This window comes from Nerophis ophidion, linkage group LG27 (genome assembly GCF_033978795.1).
Source record: "Nerophis ophidion isolate RoL-2023_Sa linkage group LG27, RoL_Noph_v1.0, whole genome shotgun sequence".
NCBI lineage: Eukaryota > Metazoa > Chordata > Actinopteri > Syngnathiformes > Syngnathidae > Nerophis > Nerophis ophidion.
The window spans coordinates 16,349,269-16,362,932 of NC_084637.1; the positions used below are offsets into that span (position 1 = coordinate 16,349,269).

The 13,664-nt window shown below is 37.8% G+C and overlaps 1 protein-coding gene across 11 annotated transcripts in view; it reads left to right on the forward strand.

The window, feature by feature from the left end:
• mcf2la (mcf.2 cell line derived transforming sequence-like a) overlaps positions 1 to 13,664 on the forward strand; it is a 207,371-nt gene that overhangs the window by 166,129 nt on the left and 27,578 nt on the right. For all 11 annotated transcript variants that reach the window (XM_061889826.1, XM_061889831.1, XM_061889823.1 and 8 more), the window contains 7 exons: positions 343 to 496; positions 587 to 639; positions 706 to 785; positions 3,655 to 3,721; positions 3,822 to 3,937; positions 10,587 to 10,656; positions 10,740 to 10,832. In XM_061889826.1, the coding sequence (XP_061745810.1) occupies positions 343 to 496; positions 587 to 639; positions 706 to 785; positions 3,655 to 3,721; positions 3,822 to 3,937; positions 10,587 to 10,656; positions 10,740 to 10,832 (633 nt within the window). The remainder of the gene's footprint in view (positions 1 to 342; positions 497 to 586; positions 640 to 705; positions 786 to 3,654; positions 3,722 to 3,821; positions 3,938 to 10,586; positions 10,657 to 10,739; positions 10,833 to 13,664) is intronic.

Sequence of the window (13,664 nt, forward strand, 5' to 3'; positions counted from 1 at the left end):
ATTTCATCATTGATGTATAAACTATCAGACTGCGTGGTGGGTAGTAGTGGGTTTCAGTAGGCCTTTAAAACATATTTTTACTCATTGGTTTTTAAAGCATGACAGTTGTGGGATGTTAATCTATTTTATTTTGTATTTTGTACATTTGTTTTATTTGTAAGTTAACACTGTACTTTCTATAATGTAGGCTTGTTTATCTACTTGTATGCAACTTCCTGTGTACCCTTATTTTTTGAATGATGGGGTAGATGTTTTTCCAAGGATGCTCCTATTCAAATGTTACAATCAGCCATCCTCCAAATCGAAGTCAAACTTCCATCTTCCTGGTACGTCTTCCATCAGGACCAGGTAGAGAAAGTTTTCCAGAAGCAAAGCTCCGTCCAGGAGATGTTTGAGAAGAGACGCATCAGCCTGAAAAAACTTGCCGCCAAACAGACACGTCCAGTGCAGCCCGTGGCACCGAGACCGGAAGTCAAGTCCCCGCAGGCATCTCCGAGTATGCTTTTTTTTAATCAAGATGTGTTCAAAGACCGCAGTACTGTCCTGTAGACTTGCACAAAATAACATTGTCCTTTCTTTTTCTCAGATCAACAGAGGAAAGAGAGGAGGTACTCTGCAGATAATGCCCTCTGCAAAAAGGTAAATGTCATTTTGTCAATAAGCTTGAAACCTTTAGGAACGACACTGAGGTTTTGTTTGCATTAGGTGGAGTCTCCTGTACACATTGGTGGCACCAGGCATGCCTCCCTCTCAGAGGAGGAAGAAAACCTGGCTGTGCTGCGACGGTGAGGGCCTTTGGACTTGCAATCATTATTGCTTTTTTTTTGTTTGTTTGTTTTTTTGTGTCCTGTCCAGCTTCTCCGGCAAATCATATAGTGGATGTAGATGGCCATATCGGCTGTACAGATTTACTTTCCAAAAGAGGAGTGTGGGATACTTCTCTTGTTGCCTTATTTGTATTTTACTTTATTAAAGGCCTACTGAAATGAGATTTTCTTATTTAAACGGCAATAGCAGGTCCATTCTATGTGTCATACTTGATCATTTCGCGATATTGCCATATTTGTGCTGAAAGGATTTAGTAGAGAACATCGACGATAAAGTTCGCAAGTTTTGTTCGCTAATAGAAAAGCCTTGCCTGTACCGGAAGTATGTGCGCGTGACGTCACGAGTTGCAGGGCTTCACAAATATTCACATTGTTTATAATGTGAGCCACCTGCAGTAAGAGCAATTCAGACCGAAAAACCGACAATTTCCCCATTAATTTGAGCGACGATGAAAGATTCGTGAATTAGGATATTGATAGTGAAGAACTAGGAGAAAAAAAAAAAAAGTGACGGCTCCGGGCGGCGGCAGTGTGAGCGTTTCAGATGTAATTAGACACATTTACTAGGATAATTCTGGAAGATCCCTTATCTGCTTATTGTTTTAATAGTGTTTTAATGAGATTTTAAAGATTGAAAGACATACCTCGAGGTCAAAAGGCTGCGATGAACACGCAGTGTCTCAGAGAGAAGCCGAGAAGAAGCCAAGCTCACAGCTGCCTTTTTTGTCAGCTGCTGCAGGATGACGAATAGTCCACTGATGTCTCCGGTAAGACATATGTCACAATTTCCCCATCCAAAAACAGGCTGGTGCTGGTTGACGTAGAGAAAACATGTTTGCTTGACCGCTCTGCTTCACAACAAATAAACACCAGCTGTGTCTCGGTGCTAAAGACAGCTGCAATCCACCACTTTCCACCAACAGCATTCTTCTTTATAGTCTCCATTATTAAATGAACAAATTGCAAAAGATTCACCAACACAGATGTCCAAAATACTGTGTAATTATGCGATTAAAGCAGACGACTTTTAGCCGCTAGTGGTGCAACGCTAATATTTCCTGACAGTCCGTGACGTCACGTGTTCGTGTCATCATTCCACGACGTTTTCAACAAGAAACTCGCGGGAAATTTAAAATTGCAATTTAGTAAACTAAAAAGGCCGTATTGGCATGTGTTGCAATGTTAATATTTCATCATTGACATATAAACTATCAGACTGCTTGGTCGGTAGTAGTGGGTTTCAGTAGGCCTTTAAATTGATTTATATTATTATTTGGTGCAGCTGGGTGGGAGCAGAAGGGATTAGATGGGGGTGGGGCAGAGGGGGAAATTGTGGAGATAAGACAGCAACAACAGCAAGCACAACAATAGAACAACATCAGCAAATAGGATATGTACAAATATGATTGTAAAAGTGATAGCAAAGAAGCTGTTAGTGAAATAAATAATACAGAAATGACAATGAACATTATTACACTACAACTGGAGCAATACAAATACCAATAGAAATAGCGCTATTGGTAGTAAACAATATCAATAATCTACCTCTATTATCAACAATGCAATTGTTCAATTGCAACAATACATATATGTAATGATAACTTGAAATACAAAAGAAACCAAGATAAACAGAGGTAAAGAAAGAGAAGCAAATTGTATTAACCTTGTAGATTGTTATAGTAACAGGTTATGCTTTGTCAGTGTGTTATGTGTTACCCAGTTTCTCTTAGGGCCGGGGTCGGCAGCCCGCAGTTCTGGAGCCGCATGCGGCTCTTTAGCGCTGCCCTAGTGGCTCTCTAGAGCTTTTTTCAAAAAGCGGGAAAAAAACACATTTTTTGTTTTTAATATGGTTTTTGTAGGAGGAAAAACATGACACAAACCTCCCTAATTGCTATAAAGCAGTTGTCCCCGACCACCGGTTGCTACCGGGCCGCAGAAGATTTTTTTTATTATTTTTTTTAATTTTTAATTTTATTTTATTAAATCAACATAAAAAACACAAGATACACTTACAATTGTGCACCAACCCAAAAAACCGTCCCTTTTTCATGACAAAAAAAAAAAAAGAATCCTCCCTGCCGGGCCGCGGGACAATTTATCAAGCGTTGACCGGTCCGCAGCTACAAAAAGGTTGGGTTCCACCGCTATAAAGCACACTGTTTATATTAAACATGCTTCACTGATTCGAGTATTTGGCGAGCGCCGTTTTGTCCTACCAATTTTGGCGGTCCTTGAACTCATCCTAGTTTGTTTACATGTATAACTTTCTCCGACTTTCTAAGACGTGATTTATGCCACTTCTTTTTCTGTCTCATTTTGTCCACCAAACTATCAACGTTGTGCATCAATGCACAAAGGTGAGTTTTGTTGACGTTGTGTGGAATGCTAATCAGACATATTTGGTCACTGCATGACGACAAGCTAATCGATGCTAACATGCTATTTAGGCTAGCTGTATGTACAAATTGCATCATTATGCCTCATTTGTAGCTATATTTGAGCTAATTTTGTTTCATTTAAGTCCTCATAACTCAATTGATATCTCATGACACACTATCTGTATGTATTATGGCTTTGAATTTTTTGCGGCTGCAGATGGATTTGTTTTTGTATTTTTGGTCCAATATGGCTCTTTCAACATTTTGGGTTGCCGACCCCTGCACTAGGGCAACAACGTTAATATATGTATGATGAAACGTGATTATATGCATGAGTGTATGTATGTATGTGTACTTGTATGTGTATATGTATGTTTGTACAGTGAATGTATTGCGACATTATTGCTGTCAACAACCGATTGCAACAAGCCTCTTTGTGTGTATTCCAGCCATGTGATGAATGAACTGCTGGAGACGGAGAGAGCATATGTGGAGGAGCTTCTCTGTGTTTTGGAGGTAAGCTTTCCTCAGGTCTACTGTGTTTGTAGCGGGGGTAGTGTCATGAGCGTTTCCTGCCAATAAGAGGTCTCAAAATACAGTGGTTGTGTTTCTCCAGGGCTACGCCGCCGAGATGGACAACCCCATCTTGGCTCACCTCATTCCCAGCACGCTGCTGAGCAAGAAGGACATCCTCTTTGGGAATATGTCTGAAATCTACCAGTTTCACAAAAGGTAAGCTTCTTTTATTGGAGAAGTAACTGACTTTTGCACGCTATCGTTTCTTACTGGGGAACAACTTTTTTTTTTTTTGGTCTTTTCTTCACAATCATTTGGATTTTTTTTTTTATTCAGTCAAACTTGTAAATAAAAGTCAACTTACAGCGAAGCCAATGGTAGCTCCTCTATTTTGCCCATAAAATCGAATAAATATTCATTCAAAAAGCACCAATGATACTCCATTTACATTTTGTGACTTGAATATTAACCATGTAATAATGATATTGTTATTATATGCGCTAACGCTGACAAAATATTTATAGCGGTGCCGTGATCACTACCGTGTGTCACTATGTTTACATCGAGTGGTCTGCTGTTTCCTCGCTTCCTTACTCCCTGAAAATGTATTGTCGATCATACAGTAAGTCATGAATCTCACCTAGACAGAAGAAGTCTGAGTAGGTATTCCGACAAGTTGGTACACTTTGACAGCCATTTAGGACCTAAAACTGCCGAGGTTGACACAAAAATATGCTTGGTTCTATTTTAAACCCACAATCACACATGTTAAGTCTGAGTTCAACAATTCTTTTAATTTGGAACAACAGATTAATACTTCTATTGATCGATCCAGTTATCATCTGAGACTTTTTTTTCATCTTTCAACTGCTTTAAGCGGGTCCGTGGTCATTTTTCATCATCCTTAGACTACTGCAACTGACTTTATGTTGGAGTGAACCAGGCCTCACTCGCCGGTTTGCAGTTAATCCAAAAATACTGCTGCTCGCCTTTGATCTGGCACAAAAAAAACACATTACACTTATTTTAGCATCCCTTCACTGGCTCCCAATTCATTTTAGAATTCATTTGAATATTTTTTGTTTTCTCGACGCAGTGTTTCTTAACCGGTTTCCTCCCACCTCCAAAGACATGCACCTGGGAATAGGTTGATTGGCAACACTAAATTGGCCCTAGAGTATGAATGTGAGTGTGAATGTTGTCTGTCTATCTGTGTTGGCCCTTTGATGAGGTGGTGACTTGTCCTGGGTGTACCCCACTTTCCGCCCGAATGCAGCTGAGATAGTCTCCAGCACCCCTTGCAAACCCGAAAGGAACAAGCGGTAAAAATGGATGGATGGATGTTGGGCTGCGAGCGTCACCCAAAGGGCCACCAAAAATGTTTCTCACCTGTGTTTCTTAGTTATAATACACTTTTTCACCACTTGTGGCATTCAAGACAATATTAAACAAACAAAAGAAGTCCGGAACTAAAGTCATAGAGAAGTTTCTTAAGAGCAAATGTTATGACTAAATTGATGAAGCTGTATATTAATTTGCACTTAAAATGTCTTGACAGTTTAACAACCATTTATTATTCGTTTAGTTTAATTTAGCACAACTTAATTGTATGTCAATTATTTTTAATCACTTATTTCATCACTCATCTTATGCAGTCTATTTGGTTAATATTTATTTTTGTAATCAGCCTGACATATGCCTAATGTTTTTGTGTTAAAAACAAATATTTGCGATTAACACATGGTTTTATATAATTAGACATGGTTGTAAACTGTAATTAAGTAAGATATAATTATTGAATATGATTAAAATCAAGAGTAAGATGACTAATTCAGTGTTAAAATATTTGAAGGGGCCCTGGGCCCCTTTGTTGTGGAAAAGCTATTCAGGCGCCTCCCTCTTTAGTGAGCTTTAAAATCACGTCTTAAAACATATTTTTACTCATTGGCTTTTAAAGCATGAGAGTTATGTGATCTTAATCTATTTTCATTTATTTTGTGCTTTATGTATTTTTTACATTCGTTTTGTTTTTAAGTTAAATGTTTCTTACACTAAACCAGGGGAATCCAAACTTTTTGACTTGGTTTGTCGCATTTGGCCGGGGGCCGAAAGTCGACTGCATGTAAAGAGACTATATCTGCCTATGCATACACATATATATCCATTATAATCATATATATATATATATATATATATACATATATATACATATATATATATATATATATATATATATATATATATATATGTATATATATATATATATATATATATATATATATATATATATATATATATATATATGTAGGTGAGGGAAAAATCACAAGACTACTTCATCTCTACAGAACTGTTTCATGAGGGGTTCCCTCAATCATCAGGAGATTTTAAAATCTCCTGATCTCAATCAGAAATATCAAGCAGCTAAAACAGGCCTGGGCAATTATTTTGACTCGGGGGCCAAAAGTAAAGTAAAAAATGTGTCTGGGGGCCGGTGTATCTGAATTTTATGAACACTAATACAGAACCTCACAATAATGTCTGATTGAAGGCTAAAAGTGTTCTGATGGACCGCCTTACAAAACGAAATTTACAATATTATCTATGAACGATAAAACACTGAATATTGACAACATATGGTCTTCTAAAGGTCCCAAAAACTCGTTTTAAACCCCGTGTAGATCTGGCATTCCAGGCTATAGGTCCCAGACCCTGGAACAATTTGCACCAGTCCCTCTGTGATCTTGACTGTGTTGAAACTTTCATTTGAAAACTCTTTTTACCAAAGCTTTTAGTTAATGCACCTTTTAACTATAATTTTTAATCCACTTTGTATCCTTTTTATGACGTTGCTCCTGTTGTTTTAAATTTAATTGTCGTTTTACTTTACTTATGTTTTGTAGAGCGCTTTGTGATTGTATCTGTGAAAAGCGCTTTATAAATAACATTTACCTACTGACTTACTTACAAAAAAAAATCCCTGATGTGACGTAGATTACAATACTAACTAATTAGATTACCATAGTAACTAATTAGATCACCATAGTAACTAGTATATCATGCACAAGTGCAGATTCCAACCATTAAAATAATATGTATACTGTAGTTCAAGACTTACTGTCATTTGAAAACATCACTACACGTCAGAATGGCAGCTACACGTTTAATCTTAAAGATCTAAAAAAAAACATTTGGGAATGTCCGGCGGGCCAGATTGAAAAGCTTAAAGGCCTACTGAAATGAGATTTTCTTATTTAAACGGGGATAGCAGGTCCATTCTATGTGTCATACTTGATCATTTCGCGATATTGACATATTTTTGCTGAAAGGATTTAGTAGAGAACATAGACTATAAAGTTCTCAACTTTTGGTGCTGATAAAAAAGCCTTGCCTTTACCAGAAGTAGCAGACGATGTGCTCGTGACGTCAAAGGTTGTGGAGCTCCTCACATCTGAACATTGTTTACAATAATGGCCACCAGCAGCGAGAGCGTTTCGGACCGAGAAAGCGACGATTTCCCCATTAATTTGAGCGAGGATGAAAGATTTGTGGATGAGGAAAGTGACAGTGAAGGACTAGAAAAAAAAAAGACTATACAGTGGGAGCGATTCAGATGTTATTAGACACATTTACTAGGATAATTCTGGAAAATCCCTTATCTGCTTATTGTGTTACTAGTGTTTTAGTGAGATTATATAGTCTTTCCTGTACAACCTGAAGGTCGGCCCCGCACCTTTCTTCAGCACCAGTCGACGGGTGGTGGCGATGCCCATCTCTGCCCTTCGCAAGGGACCCTCTTCGAAACACGATCTTTCGAAATGATCGCTGCATAATATACTCTGTACTTTGTGTGTGGTCCAATCCAACCGTGTTCGCTTGACCGCTCTGTTCCATAGTAAAGCTTCACCGTCATCTTTCGGGAATGTAAACAAGGAAACACCGGCTGTGTTTGTGTTGCTAAAGGTAGCAGCAAAACACCGCTTCCCACCTACAGCTTTCTTCTTTGACGTCTCTATCATTCATTAAACAAATTGCAAAAGATTCAGCAACACAGATGTCCATAATACTGTGGAATTATGCGATGAAAACAAAAGACTTATAGCTGGGAACGGTGCTGGAACAAAATGTCCTCTACAATGCGTGAAGTCACGCGCACACGTCATCATACCGCGACGTTTTCAACAGGATACTTCTCGGGAAATTTAAAATTGCAATTTAGTAAACTAAAAAGGCCGTATTGGCATGTGTTGCAATGTTAATATTTCATCATTGATATATAAAATATCAGACTGCGTGGTCGGTATTAGTGAGTTTCAGTAGGCCCTTAAAAATAAAGACAACTTAAAATTGTTATCTTTGTTTCAAAATAGAACAAGCACATTCTGAAATTGTACAAATCATAATGTTTTTGTTTTTTAATACAATTACCTTTTGCAGTTAATAGCATATACTTTATTTGTGGTTATTTATATTTTCTGAATAAATTATGTGATGGTGTTTACCAGTTAACTCATTAGTGTTCATTTTCAATCCATCAAGATCAAAAAATAATATCCACCCATTTTCAAACCACTTATCCCCTATCTCAGCTCCATTCGGGCAGAAGGCGGTGTACACCCTGGACAAGTATCAATGTATTTACAGGATGTTATTTATGTAGTTTAATAGTTTTCCTCGACTGATGTGCTAAAATGTGGTTTATTCTGTACTTTTGTAGCATCATCTACAAAGATACATAAGATTGCTATTGCGAAATCCAGTGGACACATTTAGAACAGCAGTTTCCTTCATTCAAAAATCTCAGGTTATGTTTTATACTTAGCAAACTCATCCCGTGGGCCGGATAAAGCCTGTTCTCGGGCCTGATCCGGCCCGCGGGCTGTTCATTTAACACCCCTGGTGTAGAGAGTGTTTTGCATTTTTTAAATCATGCGTTGTAATAAATTAAAATGGTTGTCATCTGTCTTTTTTTATTTTTTCTGGTGTTTGGACGTTTTTTTTTAAATTATGCAAACATTTCAGTGAGCAGGTTGTGTTATATGTGTGTTGTATTTAAAAAAATTAAAAATAAAAAATTGGTTTATTTGCGCAATGAGTGGGAAATACTTCAAAGTGCAATTTTTGATCATGAACTTGATTTACTCACGTCGTCCACAAGATAGTGCCAAATGTGCGGCATTTAGCTTGTCAATATTGAGATGGCCATGCCTGGCGGGCCTAATTCCTGATTAAAATAGGGCCAATTTGAAGAAGCTTGGCCCGCTGGTCGTAGTTTAGACACCCCTGCACTAGACTGTTCTTAGTTTTACCCTGCTTCTACATATGTACTTTAACTACTGCTCAGCACTTTTTGAAACTTTTGGTTTTTTTAAAGGCCTACTGAAATGAGATTTTCTTATTTAAACGGGGATAGCAGGTCCATTCTATGTGTCATACTTTATCATTTTGCGATATTGCCATATTTTTGCTGAAAGGATTTAGTAGAGAACATCCACGATAAAGTTTGCAGCTTTTGGTCGCTAATAAAAAAGCCTTGCTTTTACTGGAAGTAGCAGACGATGACGTCACAAGTGTGGGGGCTCCTCACATATTCACATTGTTTATAAAGGGAGCTGTCATGCCAAATTTCTTCTCCCTACAACCCCCCCCCCCCCTCCCCCCTATTTACTTCCGGGGTCATGATTAATACAGACGTTTTGTTAACGCTATATTATAAAAAAAAATTAAAAAACAATTTACAAACACAAGCTATGGGATGACATAAGAGGAAACGTGACCCCGGAAGTAAATGCGTCATCCCATAGCTTGTGTTTGTAAATTGTTTTTATTTTTTTTTATAATATAGCATTAACAAAACGTCTGTATTTTTATAATATAGCGTTATATTTTTATAATATAGCGTTAACAAAACGTCTGTATTAATCAGAACCCCGGAAGTAAATGGGGGGGGGGAGGTTTTTGTAGGGGGGAAGAAATTTGGCGTGACAGCGCCTCCAACAAAAAGAGCTATTCGGACCAAGAAAACGACAATTTCCCCATTAATTTGAGCGAGGATGAAAGATTTGTGTTTGAGGATATTGATAGCGACGGAGTAGAAAAAAATAATAAAATCAAGTTTTAAAAAAAAAAAAGGCAATTGCATTGGGACGGTTTCAGATGTTTTTAGACACATTTACTAGGCTAATTCTGGGAAATCCCTTATCTTTCTATTGTGTTGCTAGTGTTTTAGTGAGTTTAACAGTACCTGATAGTCGGAGGTGTGTCCCCACGGGTGTTTTGAGGCCAGTGTCTCAGGGAAGTCGACGGCAGCTTTATGGACGGTGCAAGCGACTTTTTACCACAATTTTCTCACCGAAACCTGCTATGTGACATTCGGTCGGGATCCATGTTCGCTTGACCGCTTTGATCCATAGTAAAGTTTCACCTCCGGGAATTTTAAACAAGGAATCACCGTGTGTTTGTGTGGCTAAAGGCTAAAGTGTCCCACTTCCATCTTTCTACTTTGACTTCAGCAACACGGATGTCCAAAATACTGTGTAATTACGTGTTGAACAGAGACGACTTTTAGCCTTTTTAGACTTTTAGTATTACATGAGCTAAGATGTCCCAACAATTCGTGACATCATGCGCACGCATGATCATACACATCATTGCGCGACGTTTCAACAGGATATTTCGCGGGAAATTTAAAATTGCAATTTAATAAACTAAACCGGCCGTATTGGCATGTGTTGCAATGTTAATATTTCATCATTGATATATAAACTATCAGACTGCGTGGTCGGTAGTAGTGGGTTTCAGTAGGCCTTTAAATTGTGCTGTAAAAATAAAGTGGATTGGCTTAACCTCAGCTGACTGGAATTTTCAGGATATTTCTGAAGGAACTGGAGGCATACACTGACTGCCCCGAACTTGTGGGCCGCTGCTTTTTACAAAGAGTAAGCAATTTGGTTTAATATTTTCTTCTTCAAACTTTTTATTTCGCAAACTCACCTCATCAATTGTTTTGTTCTTTCATCAGATGTCGGACCTCCAGATCTACGAGGCTTACTGCCAAAATAAACCTCGCTCTGAGAGCTTATGGAGACAGTGCTCGGACTGTGCCTTCTTCCAGGTTCTTTACATTATAAACTTCAATAAAAGTTGGACATTTGTCATTTTAAAACGATATTAGAAATACCGTATTTCCTTGAATTACCGCAGGGCATATAGTATGCGCCTGCCTTGAATTACTGCCGGGTCAAACTCGCTTCGCAAAATAATTAGCGCATGCTTAGTATTACCGCCTGGTCGAACTCGTGACGTCAAGAGTGAAACTTCCCCTGTCATCGTTTTCAAAATGGAGGAGGCTGATTTCAATACTGGTAATTTGAAATCGTATAAAGAGAAGAAGATTAATAGCAATTCAGTAGGATTTAAGGTCCAAGCTTACATCACACTCACATTTTTACTGCATGCCTTTGGTAAGTGCCAGAGGGAGAAGAGGTTTTAAAATAATTAGCGCATGCTTACTTTTACCGCATGCCTTTGGTAAGCGCAGGAGTGAGAAGAGGTTTTAAATTAATTAGCGCCCCGGCGGCAATTCAAGGGAATATGGTATACATACACTAGACACCGACAGTTTCACCAAAATCCCATACAAGAGCTGTATCAACACATTGCTCTAAAGAGCACAGGCTTTTTCTGTCAGTCAGAACTGAGCTTTATTATTTTGTAAAAGCAAAACTGTGGCTTTCATTGGGACGGCTATAGCTCAGTTGTTGCAGATACCTTTACTGTTTCAAGGTGCTGAGAACACGCAGACTTTGTGCACCTCCATATCAGCTTGCTTAAATCCCTCTGTATAAAGTTAACATTCCACTGATAGTCACACACACATTAGGTGTGGTGAAATTAGTCTCTGCATTTGACCCATCCCCTTGTTCCACCCCCTGGGAAGTGAGGGGAGCAGTGAGCAGCAGCGGTGGCCGTGCTTGGGAATTATTTTGGTGATTTAACCCCCAATTCCAACCCTTAAGCTGAGTGCCAAGCAGGGAGGTAATGGGTCCCATTTTTATAGTCTTTGAACTCACGACCTACCGATCTCAGTGCGGACGCTCTAACCCAGGCGTGCCCACACTTTTTCTGCAGGTGAGCTACTTTTCAATTGACCAAGTCGAAGGAATCTACCTCATTCATATATATAATTTATATTTAATTATTTATGAAAGCGAGGTTTTTGTTAACACGTTCAATAGATCAATCATCAATCAATGTTTATTTATATAGCCCTAAATCACAAGTGCCTCAAAGGGCTGCACAAACCACAACGACCTCCTCGGTAGGACCCACATAAGGGCAAGGAAAAACTCACCCCAGTGGGATGTCGACAATGATGACTATGAGAAACCTTGGAGCGGACCACATATGTAGGATCGAACCAGTAACCCTCCACTCTACCAACTGAGCCACGCCGCCCCCAACAAAAAATAAAAAAATAAAGCCCCCCCCCCGGACAAACGTCAACATAAACCCACTGACAGCTGCATTATGTTAAAATAATTTCTAAACAGACATTTATCCATAAAAATATGGAGACGCCGCTGATGACGTGTTTGACGGAGAAGCAGCTTTGAAGAAGATACTTTATCTAAAAGTACATGTTTCCTTTTAAAAGGCATGTTAAAATAATAGTATTTTGGGGAAACCAAGCACCAATTTGATTTAATTTCAATGACCGACATTCAATGTACGAGCTGCCTCACAGTTCCAATTAAATACATATCGAGGTACCGCTGTATATTGTGCGCGTACGATCAATCCTGCCGACAACGCCAATCTTATGTGGTGGATTGGTCCGAAGCTTAAACAGCAAACAAAGTGGTTTTAGTACAAAAGTTTTATTTACGCATATTCAAAAGTACAAGTTGGATTGAATTGCCAATGCAGACGGACAGCATCCTCCGAAGGATCCAGAATCAAGCAAAATCATGCAAATCAATATCAAATATTGGTCTACTGGCTTTTTATATGTTTCCCTCATGTGTCAAGGTCTCGTTGTTTTGCAACTGCTTGCTCCACAACATCCTTGAGTCCCTTAGTCATAACAGTCAAAACATTTTGTAGAATGGTTAGAGCAGGGGTCACCAACCTTTTTGAAACCAAGAGCTACTTCTTAGGTACTGATTAATGCGAAGGGCTACCAGTTTGATACACACTTAAATAAATTGCCAGAAATAGCCAATTTGCTCAATTTACCTTTAATAAATAAATCTATATATATTTTTCAAAAAATGGGTATTTCTGTCTGTCATTCCGTCGTACATTTTTTTTTCCTTCTACGGATGGTTTTTGGTAGAGAATAAATGCTGAAAAAAAACTTCATTGAACGGTTTAAAGGAGGAGAGAACACGAAAAAAATGAAAATTACATTTTTGAAACAAAGTTTATCTTCAATTTAGACTCGTTAAAATTCTAAATTCAACCGAAAAAAAGAAGAGAAAAACTAGCTAATTCGTATCTTTTTGAAAAAAAGTAAAAAATAATTTTTGTAACATGATTAGTAATTTTTCCTGATAAAGATTATTTTTAGAATTTTGATGACATGTTTTAAATAGGTTAAAATCTAGTCTGCACTTTGTTTGAATATATAACAAATTGGAACAAGCTATATTTCTAACAAAGACAAATCATTATTTCTTCTAGATTTTCCAGAAGAAAAATTTTAAAAGAAATTTAAAAGACTTTAAAATGAGATTTAAATTTGGATTCTACAGATTTTCTGATTTTGCCAGAATAATTTTGGGGAATTTTATTCATAAATTTGAAGAAATATTTCACAAATATTCTTCGTCGAAAAAAAAAAAGAAGCTAAAATGAAAAATTTTATTAAAATGTATTTGTTATTCTTTAAAATAAAAAAATAAATAAAAATACTTGAACATTGATTTAAATTGTCAGGAAAGAA